The following is a 14,265-nucleotide window of genomic DNA, read 5'->3' as shown; positions in this document are numbered from 1 at the left end:
AAATAGTTTAAATGGATATATATTGAAATTCCAATAAACTTTTGATAATTTAGCATATCAGAATTTGGCATTACATCCTAATTAACCTAAGTTTCTTTCCTTTTATGGTTAAATAAATTATTTGTCCTGTCAAAAATGCCATCTTTCATGGCATTTTTTTGTTTTTTGAGACAAGGTCTCTCTATCTAGTTTAGGCTGGCTTTGAACTCACTATGTAGCCCAGGCTGGCCTCAAACTTGAGGCAATCCTCCTGCTTCAACCTTCTAAGTGCTGGGATTACAAGTGTGTGCCACCATGCCCGGCTTTCATAACATTTAAAAAAGATTACTAATATTTATTGTATTTCTGAAAAAATTCCAATAAAATTATCATCCATTAAGAAAAGGTGACAGTTATAATATGTAGTTATTTATAAAATTAAAAGTAGTAAATGGCCTTAAATTATCTTTTAAAATGGGCCACATTTATAACCAGAAAGTTGTAAGCAGCTTTTTCAACCAGAGAACACTGATTCTAGTAGCATTGTTACATTTAATAATCTCTTATTTTATTTCTTAGAAATTCAACCTAAGAAACTTCAGATATTCCTAATTTCAACACCAAATTGACTTTTAACACCTCCTTATCCTTTCAAAGATTCTGCTTTGTTTCTGCCCAATTTATTTTACTTACATGGTATTTATTATAAATAATGTTGAGTTTATATTACCATGCATTTGAATAGTATGAAAGAAAAAAGACAAATCTGAAAATAAGAAAACAGATGAACAAATCAAGTTCATAACCCATCTTGTTTGTCTCCTACCTGCAATGAACTGCTTGTTCTTTCTAGGAGACCGTGGCTGTCGCTGGTATAAGTCACTTGATCTATATAGGTCAACAGTCCCCATGCTTAACAGTACTGTCTTCTGTATAAAATCCACCACTGCCAACCCATTGCAGTTTCCAAATGCAACTCTGAGAGAGAGAAAAATGCAACTGGAATGTATCAGAAGTATGATTATTCTTATCTGTAAATTAAATATTACTGGAAAGTATTACCAAGGTTTGAGGAGGCCAGGCCATGACTGGTATTATAAAGTCAGCAAAGAAGCCTTGCACTTACATAGGATAGATTGACTTAGTATAACCATGACCATTTAATGCAAAAGCTAGGGATGAACTACTATTACACTTTATTAGCAATATTTTGAGGTAGTGATTACCCATTCTGCTCTTTAACTAAATCTTATGCTTTCATAGAAAAATGATATCTTTTTACAATACAAGGGGGAAGTGGGTCCAAAAATGTCTCACTTCAGTAGTTACAAATAGGTATGCAATGTGTTGACTTTTTCAAATAAAATTGTATCTATTATGATCCAGATTAATTTTCTTAAATAAAATTAAAGTTAACTAACTTAATTTTAACTAATTTAAAAGAGGAATTAAAATCAACTTCATATATATAACATTTTGACAGCATAGTAGATACAAGGAAATACAACTTTCAATGATAAAATTATAATTTTCTCACATTTTTGCAGTGTATGTTGTCTCACTTATTAAAAGGAAAATACTCATTTAAAAGAAAATAACTTATTAACTAAATTTACTGATTAATTAAAATAGTTCTCCTAAGCAGGAGTTTCATATGTATATATTAGATACATATTAGGTTATTGAGTATGTATTAACTCATTTCTATTCATTTCTTACATGTCCTCTAGTTGAACAATTTATAAGTCTGTGCTTTTTGTTTCCTAGGCTAAACATAAAATACTGTAATTGTAGGAATATTATTTGTTTTACATAAGTTCCATGTTGTTTTGTTATTAGATTGAATCATGTCTACCAACTGTGTACTCTCAGTCCATTTCTTTCCACTCTACCACACTGCCATCTTCACAAACAAAGCAATTAAAACAATAAAATCTTCTACCCATGCTAAATGTTGTCCACTTCACACAGATTTCTACATCTTCCAATAAAATAGAGCTTGGAAACTGATCACACTAACTGGGTTGATTCCTATCTCTATTATTTATAGGATATATGAGTTGGAGAAATGTTAATAAATTTTGTTGAGTATCTTTATAATGAAAATTATATTATTTTGTCTATCCAGTATTTTATGAGCATCAAGTCAGAAAATTCTTTTTAAAGTATCTTGATAGTTTTCCATCCAAGGGAATAACTGATCATAAGTAAATTCAATATTAAACATATTACAAATTATAGCAAGTAGGTATCTTTAGACTTCTTAAACATTACAATATACCTAATTACATTTTTTCACTGTTAAAAGATTTATTGCAGAAATACAATTGAAGTTTAGAAAATGTTTGTATGACTCAAATTGTTTTGAAGTCACAGAGCAGAGAGGAAAATTCCTGCAACATGAGACTGACTAATACACTTTTCCAAATCATATCTGAGCCCTAACATGAATCTTGTCCACCATGCCTGATGTGACATACTTTCCTCTTGATTTATAGATGTGCAAAACTTTTAGTAGTTACATTCCATTATACAAAGACTAGACAGCTTATTTGGTGCCTGTGGGCTTTTAATTCCTATTACTTTGTTTCAATAAATCATTTTAAAATTGAAAACATGACAAGTTATATAGCTCTTCCTTAAAAAAAAAATCAGCTTCAATTTTTAAAAAAGCTGTTTCCACATCATTCTTGTACCTACATGAAAGATTTTAATGAATAGCAAAAAGAGTAGGAAAAAATAATGGTTGAAATGTATTATTTAAAAATAATTACAGAGTAGATCCAGTGCAAAGTAATGAACCTTAAAATATCTCAGCACTGTAAACCAGTATGTTGGTGTCCAAAATCATTAAAGGGGTTGATCACTTAATCCAGTGAAAAGTGTCTCTAGTTGCTATTAATAACAAAATATACCCTATCAATCCCCAAATCTCCCACATTCTTATTTTGTTGAATTACTCTAGACCTGAGTTTGCAATCTCTGAATTTCATTCTTTAGCTTCCTTTCACATTTGTGGTTCCTAAGTTTATTTGGTATTTGTTCATTCCATGATTTCTAGTCTATGAATTCCAGAACTGGATGGCAAAATGCAAGGCCAACTATCACAAAACTGAGCACTTAAAGTAGACTAGCTGTAAAGGATCCACAGGGAGGAAAGCCTATCTCCTTTAGAGGGAAATTCAGAGCCAGGGAACCTGGAACTCCTGGATAAGAGTAAATACTGTCCTCCAACGCTACCCAAAACTCAACCAAACTCCAAATATACTAATAGCAAAGGCTATCACCTTAGATTTGTAGCCAAAGTCCAAACTGTAATAACGAGAAAAGAAGCTAGGGTATGAATAACTGAATAACCCTTGAATAATTTATCACAAATACTAAATGCTAACCACACTAACATGGGCTAATAATGCCTGTTAGGAATTTTTTTAGGATTTCTTTTTATAATTGCTACATAGGATTTTCTGCAGTTATTAATAAAAAAAACTACTTACATACGTGTAAGTTTTAAGATTGTCTCTAAGAAAATACAAGACATTAGCTGAAACTGATCTCCTGGTGAGGGGAAATTCTTTATCTATGAGCTTTCCCCAGGTAGAAGGATTTGCTGTGCATCCTAACCAATGTAGAGCCTTCATAGCAATAGAAACCTCAAGGAAGAAAACAAACAGGACAGCTTTCCTTGAAGACACCCACTGAATCCCTTAAGAAATGGGATACTGAAAAAATGACCAAAGGTCACTTAGCTAAGTGGCTATACCCAGGCAGGCATTTAGCTCACATAAGGGAATTACCTTTATGACTTATTTTTCCTCATAGAAAATAAATTACATTTCAAAATGGACATAGAATGAATGTTAGGAATTCAATAAAACAGGAAAGAATGAGCTTGGTTCCCCTCAAAACACAAGAAGATAAACATCTCTAGGACATTACTGTAGCTAGGATTTCTTCCGTTCATGGACATGTGTCCTATAGAAAAAATATACTTTAGCTTCTTTGGTGTGTATGTGGGTTTGCAGGAATAACACAGGAATGTGATGAGCTACAAGAGAGCAATAAAAGTGAAAAAGTTTTTAACTACTCTTTCTCCTCAAAAAAAGAATATGTCCCCAAACATGATCAAATTTATTATCCTAAAAACCAAAGTAATCAAATTTTTCAAATTGCCTGCTGTTTCTCTACAAAGAAGATGTGAGAAAAAGTTTCTACCTTTCAGGAATCACTTCCTTGTAATTCATCCAACCTCCAGAAGTTAGTGTTACTATCACAAGGATGAACACTGACCTGGATCTGTGGGGCCTAGAACCCATCAGAGGCTAGAAGAATGTCTTCCTCAACAGTGCTGGCCACATGCACAGGCCCTTCTTCCACTAGTGCCAATGTGGGCAAAAGGACTTTCCCTCTCTCCATCCTGCTATCATGAGCATGTTGGTCAGATCATAGGCCATGTAACAAGCAAACTGCTTGTCTCTCTGCTTAAAACAAACACAATCCAGGGCCGGAGGTTTAGCTCAGTGGCACCACTGCCTTCCTGGCAAGTGCAAGGTCCTGAATTTGATCCCCGGTTCCACAAAAAACAAAACAAAACCACACAATCCAATAGTGTTCCACACACTATCTTAACTAAACAGACAAGGTTTATTAGAGTGCAATGGGAGAGACTTTGTGATGCAAATTTGGCATGTTTTTGGTCCATGCCCATTCATGGTGTCCAGTGTAAGCTTTGAAACAGGAAATCATTGAGACTGCAGCAGAGATCATCTCCCTTGTCCCCCGACCTCCATCCTGCACTGATGTTCACAATGAGTGGGTGTTCCAGCTCTGGGAGATTTCAATTCGCTGGGATTGAATATCACAAAACCAAGAGCTTAGCAGCTTCTCCCAGTCTGTCCCCAAATCAGTTTCCTCATCACTTATGTGCTCATCTCCACTCTCATCTGATTCTCCAGAGACTCCAGGAACACAAATTCCTCAAGGTCTGCTCACACTAGAGTCCCAACCCGCCAGGGGGTTCAGACCTTAAACTGGCCAGATACATTAGATTCTTAATGGTATGCAGTGGATGCAACTGATCTTATTTTACATTCTGAGAAACAAAAAGATAAAGGATATTTGTATCAATTTCATCACTGCTTGAGTAAACTGCTGAGATTTTCTCCACAAAATTTGCTGTTACATAGCTTTTGGGGAAGATTGATATGAAGTATATGAGATGGCATGTTGAGTGGCATAGCACAGCATAGCACTGATGGTGCAGGTATGGTTATTATGTGCTGCGTTAGGCTCCTATATTGTTTTCTTCTCTTCCACCCAACTGTAGTAGGCAGAAATAGTCCCCATTGTTAACAAGGATTATCCTACACCCCGTAATGCTAATGCTGGTGTCTCCATTGTGATTATCACAAGCCCATCTTCCTGAGAGGTATATTGCCTTTCAGGATCCAGTAAGCTTGCTCACAGTACTGGAGATCACACTCTGAAGACACACATCTGCAGGATCTCTCACATCAGCCTTTAACTTCCTCATTTGGGAAAATGACAGAGGTGATCTCTAGTGTAAGAGATCACTGAAGATTTGTAAGATGCTCATAATGACCTAAGTAAATATTTTTTTTTCCCCACCAGGTCAACAAGTTTGTGAATCTTCTCCTTTTTCTCTTAATGCCATTGTGCTCCACTGTACTGCTTCTGGTTCTTTCAGTTGGTTTCAGAAGACCTTCAGAATTTTTTTTTTTCATTGCTTGATTTTATTTCAGTTGTTCAATCCTGATCATGTAAGCCCTTATTTTCCATCTTAATTGACCTGTTACCCATTTTCCTTCCATATCTTTAATACTTTGTTTTGAAATTCTTCTTGCTTGTTCTTAAGTCAATTTGACCTTTCTTTCATGTTGATAAACCTCTGTAGGTCACAGACGATGAAGTAGATGAAATCACTGCTCTAGATACACTTGGTGCAAGTCAGCCTCCAGCAGGTAGTACTGCACAGCGGCCAAAGCTTGATCACTACATACAAGTATAACTCCTCTTCATCATGTAGAGTATACTTAGGTCTCAGGCCAGTGGCTGGGACCTGCAACCAGGAGCCGTGTGTGCCAGCGCTCCCTTACAACTCACCTAATTACTTTTGTTTATAGCATGATGGAGTTCTCAAATGCAATACTGAGAAAAAAATAGGCAACTAGAGTATACAATAGCAGCCATAAATAACTATTTTTGTGTTGGACTTAAAAATTAGAAAACTGGAAAGTTATGCCTTAGGATCTACAGTCAGCCAATAGATGTTATAGTCAGTAAGGAGTGTGGATTTAACCTACCTTAACTAAAAAACTGGACAAAATATGTAAAACAACAGTTTAACAGAAAATAGAGGGTGGTATGAGAGAAGGACAAAAATTAAAGTACGTCTCACAAGTAAATAAACTTTAAGAGTTCAGTGATCTTACTGAATTGAGAGAGAGAGAAGAGAGAGCGAGCTCAGAGACTGAAGCTGCAAAAATAGTTAAAATATTAAAATATGAGGGAAAATATTAGAGTTATACATAAGGAGTATACCAGAAATTTTCTGAATGATCCTGTAAAGACTGGTTGAGTATTATTTTAGGCATCTACGTGAAGAAACTTACAAAGGCTTGGAGAAAGAATCATCAAAAGAAGCTCACAAAAAGTGAAGAACATTCATGTTATTACCAGCTGAACTGCAGAGATCTCATAATATATAGAAGAGCAGATATTGGAGTGTCACTTCAGTAGTGGGACAAACAATTCACAGACTAATAGTGTTTTGGGATTCATCCTTGAGAAAGTTTTAAAACAGTGATACCAGGGAACTGTCTTTCAGAAAAACAATCCAACACTACTGAAAAAATCCAGAACAATATTACCTTTTTACAAAAATGTAAAATTTACAATGTCTAGTGTATAAAAATTACTAGGCATATAAAGAATCAGGGAAGTATGACTGACAACTAGAGCTGAAAATATCTCAACAGGAAGATATCGATGATAAAATTAGTAGACAAAGTTTGAAAGTATTTGAAAAAAGTATTCAAGATAATCAGAAAGGTTGAAAAAACAAATGCGACAAAGTGAGAAATTGGAGATACTAAAAACACTCAAAATTTCACAGATAAAAATATAACTGAAATGAAAAATCATCTGACTATTAAGATACTACAGCAGAAAAGAATAGTGAATTTTGTGGTCTGAATGTCTCTATCTCCTTTAAAATTCATGTTGAATCCTAACATTCAAGATGATTATATTTAAAGATGGGACCTTTGGGATATGATTAGATCAAGAGGCTAGATTCTGCATGACTGAGTGAGTGCCCTGACCGAAGTGGCCTCACACAGCTTTTCTCCTGTCATGTGAAGATGCAGCTAGATGGTGCCATCTGTGTGGAACAGGACCTTACCAGATGCTGAATCCACTGGCACCTTGATCTCAGTCTTCCTAGCTTCCAGAAGAGAGAAATAAATTTCTGTTATTTATAATCTACCCAACTTATGATATGTTTATTATCCCTAGGCAGATGATATTCCCCTGTCATACCTAGAATCATAGATACTATTGTGTGCCTGTCTATGGCCAAGGTATTTCAGCACATAGATCCCGAGTCAGGCTTACCAGAGACCTGTATATGCCCATACTCTCAGATACTGGTGCCATTTCCACATGAAGTATACATGTGCTCCAAGTGCTACAGTAGTTCTGTGTGCTTCTCACCAATGGACCCTGGCTACACTTCTGCTGTGAACACCTGTAACTCAAACACTGGCACCAACACCATTGAGAATGTATCCACATCCAAGATCCCATGTATGGACCAGCATGTTGGACCTGCCAAACGGGATTCTCTTAGCTAGAACTCTCATGCTCAGGAGAAGAGAAACAGGAAGGACTATGCAGGCTTCATTACTGAGGATTCCAACAGACCTTTCTGCTACAGCTACAGCACACATCTGAAACTGGATGCCAAAGATCCCTGCAGTTGTTGCCAACATTGGCTTCAGTGGTCAGTGATATATGGAAATGAAGTCACTGCACCTTTCCTGGGATGCACAACCCAGCCAGTCAGCATTCTTGTAGCTACCCATAGGTGAAAGTCTTTCTCTACTGTATCTACTTCAAAAATGCTGAAGTAACTTGCTCCCTAAAATGTAGACATCAAAACCAAGTCATTAGAAACATGAAAAGCAAAGGACACAAAAAAGTATCAAGGAACTGACCTCGAAGAAATGAAGATCTATGAGTTACTTAAAATACAATTGAAAATAATTATTTTAGAGAATGTCAAGAAGACAGTAAAACCCAGATAAATAACTAAACAAACTAAAGAAAATAATGTCTGAAAAAAATAGGCTCAACAAAAGATAGAACCATTAAAAAGGAATTAAATACAAATTTTAGAGCGAAAGAATATAATGAATGAAATGACAAATTTAATAGAGAGCTTTAATAGTAGATATGATCAACCAGAAGAAAGTATCTTTGAACTTGATAAATCTTTTGAGTTTATCCTTTCAAACAAATAAGAATGAAAACAAGAAATCCTATGAGACTTATAGGATACTATTCAAGGGAACCTTTGATGGCATTATGGGAGTTTCATAAAGTGAAGACACAGAGAAGGGGCAGTTTATTTAAGGAATAATGGTTGAAATATTCCCAAATCTTAGGAGAAATAGGCATATACAGATTCAAACTTCCAAAATAGATTCAATCCAAAGACGACTTCATTGAAATATATTATAATCAAATTGACAAAAGTCAAAGACAAAGAAAATTTGAAAGGTGTAAAAGTGACTTTTACGTATAAGGCACATCCAAAGTATTATAAGCAGATAGCAGGAATCATGAAATACAAAAGAGTGAGATGATTTATTTAACAACTAGAAAAAAAAAAGCTAGCAAAAAACAATATGAAGGCAAGATAACGACTTTTCCAGACAAACAAAAGATGATAGAGTTCATTACTACCAAACCAGCCTGCCAGAAATGTCAATAGCAGCTTTTAAAATTGAAATGGAAGGATACTAATTAGTAACATGAAAACATATGAAGCATAAAATTTACCAGAACATGTAAATTTATACTCAAATTCACAGTATTCTAATATGAAAATGGTGGCATGTATATAAAATTTAATTCTAGGATAAAGGTTAAAAAGACAAAGTTTAGAAAAATATTTGTAATTTCAATACATTGTTAATAGACACACAATATAAAAAGATGTAAATTAGTAAATTTTTACTTCAACAACCAAAATGTGGATGTAGGTGAATGACAGATAAAAGTGCAGAAATGTTGTGTGAAGTTGAATTGTTATTATGCTTAGACTGTCTATAATTGATTTTCATGTAGTCTCATGGTAACTACAAAGCAAAAACATAAAATAGGTACACAAAATATAAAAAGAATCAAAGTATATCACTATAGAAAATCATCAAAGCACAAAGGAAGATAGCAAGAGAGGAAAAAAGAGCAACAAATCCACAAAACTATAAAGCAACAAAATGCCATTAATCCTTACCTGTCAATAATAAAAGGAAAGGGCTTAAATTCTCCAATCAAAAGGAAGAAAGTAAATAACTGGATTAAAAGATCAAAACTCAACTATACACTGCTTACAAGAGACTCATACTAATTTTAAAAACACTTATTGGCTAAAAGTGAAGCAAAGAAAAGGATATTCTATGGAAATGGGAGCCAAAGACAGCTTAGACAAAATAGATGTTAACTCAAAAAAAGTGTCTTAAGGGGGCCAGGGATTTAGCTCAGTGGTTTGGCTGCCTGCCTCGCAAGCGCAAGTGCAAGGACCCAAGTTCGATCCCCAGTACCAAAAAAAAAAAAGACTCTTAAGAGACAAAGGGATCATTATAATGATAGATTAATTCTTCAAGAAGACATAACAACTACAAGTACATATGAACCCAATAGTGTCAGAGCACCGAAATATGTAAAGCAAATACTAACAGCAGTGAAGGAATAAACAGGCAACAATACAAGAATAGTAGGGGCTCAATATATCTCCATTTTTAACAATGGAAAGATTATCTAGACAAAAAAATTAGTAATAAACACTGGAACTAAATAATTTAAACTAGCTGGATCTAACAGATTATGTATATAACATTTCATTCAACACCAGCAGAATGAACATTTCTCTTGAGCACATATGGAATATTCTCCACTACAGATAACATATTAGATCACAACGCAAACTGCAACAAATTTGAGAAGACTGAAGTTATTTCAACTTTCTTTTCTGCTCATGCTGATACAAAACTAGAAATCAATTGCAACTAGAGAATTAGACATTCATAAATATATGGAAATTAAACAACATAGTACTGAAGAACCAGTGGGTCAAGAAAAAACTCTAAAGATACAAAAATACAGCCTACTAAAATTTATGAGCTATATCAAAAGTAATTATAAGAGGGATATTTAAAATAATAAATGCTTACATTAAGAAAAAAAGCTATTTGTTAAATAACTCAACTTTACACCTTAAGAAACTGAGGAAACAGAACAAATTAAGCACAAAGTTAGCAGAAGGAAGGAAATAATAAAAATCTGAGCAGAAATAAAATAGAAAATAAAGACAGAACAAATCAATGAACAAATAGTTGCCTTTTTTTCCCCAAATAGTTGCTTTTTAAAAGAGATAAGTGAAATTGACAAAACTTTGGCTAGGCTAACCATAAAAAAATGACCCAGATAAATAAAATTATAAATGAAAGAGACATTAAAATTGATTCTACAAAAATACAAAGGTTCAAGTGACTACAATGAACAAGTATATGCCAACAATTTGGATAATCTACAAGAAATGGATAAATCATTTAAACATAAAATTTCCAAGCCTGAATCACAAAGAAATGGAAAATCTAAACAGATAAAAAATAAATAAAAATAAAACAAATTAAAAATAAAGAGACTTCAACAGCAATCAAAACATTCCAACAAAGAAAATCTGAGGAATAGATGGTACCACTAATTAATTCTACTAAACATTTAAAGAAGAATTTTCATAGTAGGCCTTCTCAAAGTCTTCTAAAATTGAAGGGAAAGGAACATTTTCAAGTTTACTCTACAAGACCAGACTTAGTCTTACAGGAAAGCTAAATAACAACACTCCTACTGGAAAAGAATATTGCAGGCCACATGCCTGATGAACATAGATGCAAAATTCCTGAACAAAAACCTAGCAAACCAAATTCAGAAGTATATTAAATAATTATATGCCATGATTAAATGGGATTTATCCCTAGATTGCAGGGTTCTTCAACATATACAAATCAATAAAAGCGATATACTACATTCATAAAATGACAGGTATATGACCACCTCAGTAGATACATAAAAACACAAATCATCATCCTTTCATGATTAAAAACTCAGCAAATGAGGTCAATGGATAAACAACAACAAAAACATCAGGAAAAGAAAAACAAAGCATACACCAACAGATGAAGAAGGCAACTATAATAAATAACCAACACATCCCAATAATATCTCTCAATGTTAACAGCCTCACCTCTTCAATTAAAACACAAACTGGCAGAGTGGATCAAAAAACAGAATCCTACAAACTGTTGCATTCAAGAAACCTATCTAATCCAAAAAGATATTCATAGACTAAAAATAAGAAGAATAGAAAACAATATTTCATGCCCCAGAATACAGAAAACAATCAGGGATAGCAATTCTAATGTCAGATTCGGTAAATTTCAAGGTAAAACTTATTAGAAGAGAAAAAAGATTACTAAATAATAGTTAAGGGAATAATCCAACAAGAAGAGATAATATTGATAGGCATAGATGCACTGAATACTGTACCATCTATCTTCATAAAACAAAAATTCCTAAAATTAAAAGATCAAATAAGCACTAACACAATCATAGCAGGACATTTTAATACCCCACTTTCCAAAAGTATAGATCAACTAAACAAAACAACCAACAAAGAAACAGTATTGAACCACAACCATGAACATATGATCTTACTGGATACATACAAAGTATGTCACTTCTCTACAACACGGTATACATTCTTTTCATCAACACATAGTACTTTTTCCAAAGTAGATTTCATACTAGTCCACAAAGCCCCCTTAAGCAAATATAGAATAGAAATTACTCCATGCATACTATCAGACACTGTGCAATGAAATAGAAATCAACAACAGAAAAATTTTGGTAAAGGAAAAGCTCCTAAAAAATTAACACCATACCTCTAAACAACCAATGGGTCACAGAAGAAATTAAAGAATTTCTGGGCCCCGCGCTGGGCGTTTGCTGGGGACACCAAGGGAGAAGCGGGCGACTGGGTGGAGTTGCAGCCGGCAGCAGCGCGGTTCCACCTGTTGCAGCGTCGGAGCGCGCAGACCTCCACTTCCCGCCCCACTCGCAGGGCAGGGCCTGGCGGGGCCTCGAGAGGAGGGAGCTCAGGGGTATTCCTGCCAGGGCACAGAGGGGTGGTCCCCGCGAGCCGGTCTGCCTGCCGGATGCCGCGAAGCATGGGCACTGGGCAGAAGGTCGGAGCTCGCAACGCAGGTCTGCGCTTTCTGTCAGTGCGCTGGCTCCGGACCGCTTGTGCTTCTGAGCTCCGGAGGCCGAAGGATCAGGGCGACGCTGCCACTAGGACGCACCACCGGGGAGGCAGCTCCGTAGCCAGCAAACACCCCCGCGTCCTAGCCATCGCGGTTTAAGAAAGCGACAGTCAAAGAGACCTAGGCCACTGGGCTCCGCTTACCCGCCGACTTCTGGGGACCCCTCCCCCGCGACCTTTGCTTCCGGGGAAGTTAAGTCAGCTGAGTTTGCAGTGAAGACGTGCCACGCCCCCTCCCCAATCTGAGCCGGTCTGGAAACCCAGCGCGCGCACCCGCACGCTCGCATCTTCGGCGCTAGGGAGAGTTCCGGGACGGGAGGCGGCCACAAAGGGGATACGAAACCAAGAGTCTAGGAGGACGTGGAGATCTGGTGCCTCAAGAGAAGAGGAGGCGGCAGCCCAGGGATCCTAGCGGCCTGGGGAGAGGGTGGCGGGCATGGGAGAGGCAGCTGAGGGGCGTCCAGGAGCCGGCTGAGTGCCCTCCCGGGGCGTGAGCGCGAGTCCCCCAGCGCCCACCGCCGTCCCGCGGGGATCTGGCCCCGGGACCAGGTCATGGCCGGCTGGGGTTGCAGCTGCACCCCAGGCCACCTGAACGAGGACAACCTGCGCTTCCTGCTGCTCGCCGCGCTCATCCTGCTCTACCTCCTGGGCGGCGCCGCGGTCTTGGCGCTGGAGCTGGCACACGAGCGCCAGGCCAAGAAGCGCTGGGAAGAGCGCCTGGCCAACTTCAGTCGCAGCCACAACTTGAGCCGCGAGGAGCTGCGCGGCTTCCTCTGCCACTATGAGGAAGCCACCAGGGCCGGCATCCGCGTGGACAACGTCCGCCCGCGCTGGGACTTCACCGGCGCCTTCTACTTCGTGGCCACCGTGGTGTCCACCATAGTATGGCCTCAGAGAGAAGCTGAGCCGGTCCCACCACCTGGAAGGAAACTCCCTGTCGCCATCCCACGCTCCTAGGGCAGAAAAGGGCAGAGAAGCTGAGCCTGTCCCAGCACCCAGAAGGAAGCTCCCCTGCCGCCATGCCACGCTCCTAGGGCAGAGAAGGTGAGCCGCGCGGGCGCTAGAAGCACTCCCCCCACCCCCGCCCCCTGCCCGCTCCCTGCCCACCCCGTGGAAATGAGAAGACACATAAACAAGTATCAAAAACAGACTTCCGGATCGCCTATCGCAACCCCAAAGGGAAACGAGATGGAACACTCTGATATTCAACCACCTGTACTCTCTGAACTGCCAACAAAAGAGGATCTGGGAAAAATGAAATCAGAAATAATTACTCAGATAACAGCAAAGATTGTGCTCATGGTGCAAGACATGATTAATAAATCTAGAGAGGACACAGATTAAAAAAATACAGGATCTGAGGAACATGATGGAATCCCAACATAGAAAACAAATGAAATCCATAAAACAGGTGCAAAGATTTCCAGGAGATTAAAAACTCCATCAAAAGTCTGCACAGCAGAATGAACCAATGTGAGGAGAGAATTTCACATATAGAAGATAAGATTGCAATTAGTGACCAGGAAAAGAAAAATTGCTTTAAAATTGTAAGGGAACACGAGAAATCAATCCAGTAGCTGCTAGATGATCCAAAGAAGAATAACATAAGACTGGTTGGAGTCAATGAAGAAAGAGGAGAGAGTGCAGATGACATAAAAATA

The 14,265-nt window shown here is 37.5% G+C and overlaps 1 protein-coding gene and 1 pseudogene across 22 annotated transcripts in view; both read right to left on the bottom strand.

Moving 5' to 3' along the window:
* Stxbp5l (syntaxin binding protein 5L) overlaps positions 1-14,265 on the bottom strand; it is a 588,968-nt gene that overhangs the window by 112,356 nt on the left and 462,347 nt on the right. For all 22 annotated transcript variants that reach the window (XM_087209125.1, XM_087209139.1, XM_087209148.1 and 19 more), the window contains one exon: positions 806-957. In XM_087209125.1, coding sequence (XP_087065251.1) covers positions 806-957 — 152 coding nt within the window. The remainder of the gene's footprint in view (positions 1-805; positions 958-14,265) is intronic.
* On the bottom strand, positions 4,783-12,514 carry LOC106009561 (beclin 1-associated autophagy-related key regulator pseudogene; annotated as a pseudogene).

This window comes from Heterocephalus glaber, unplaced genomic scaffold (assembly GCF_053883595.1).
Source record: "Heterocephalus glaber isolate CG9 unplaced genomic scaffold, H.glaber_assembly_v1.0 deba00000122, whole genome shotgun sequence".
NCBI classification, from domain to species: domain Eukaryota; kingdom Metazoa; phylum Chordata; class Mammalia; order Rodentia; family Bathyergidae; genus Heterocephalus; species Heterocephalus glaber.
This window is presented reverse-complemented; position numbering and strand designations above follow the sequence as displayed.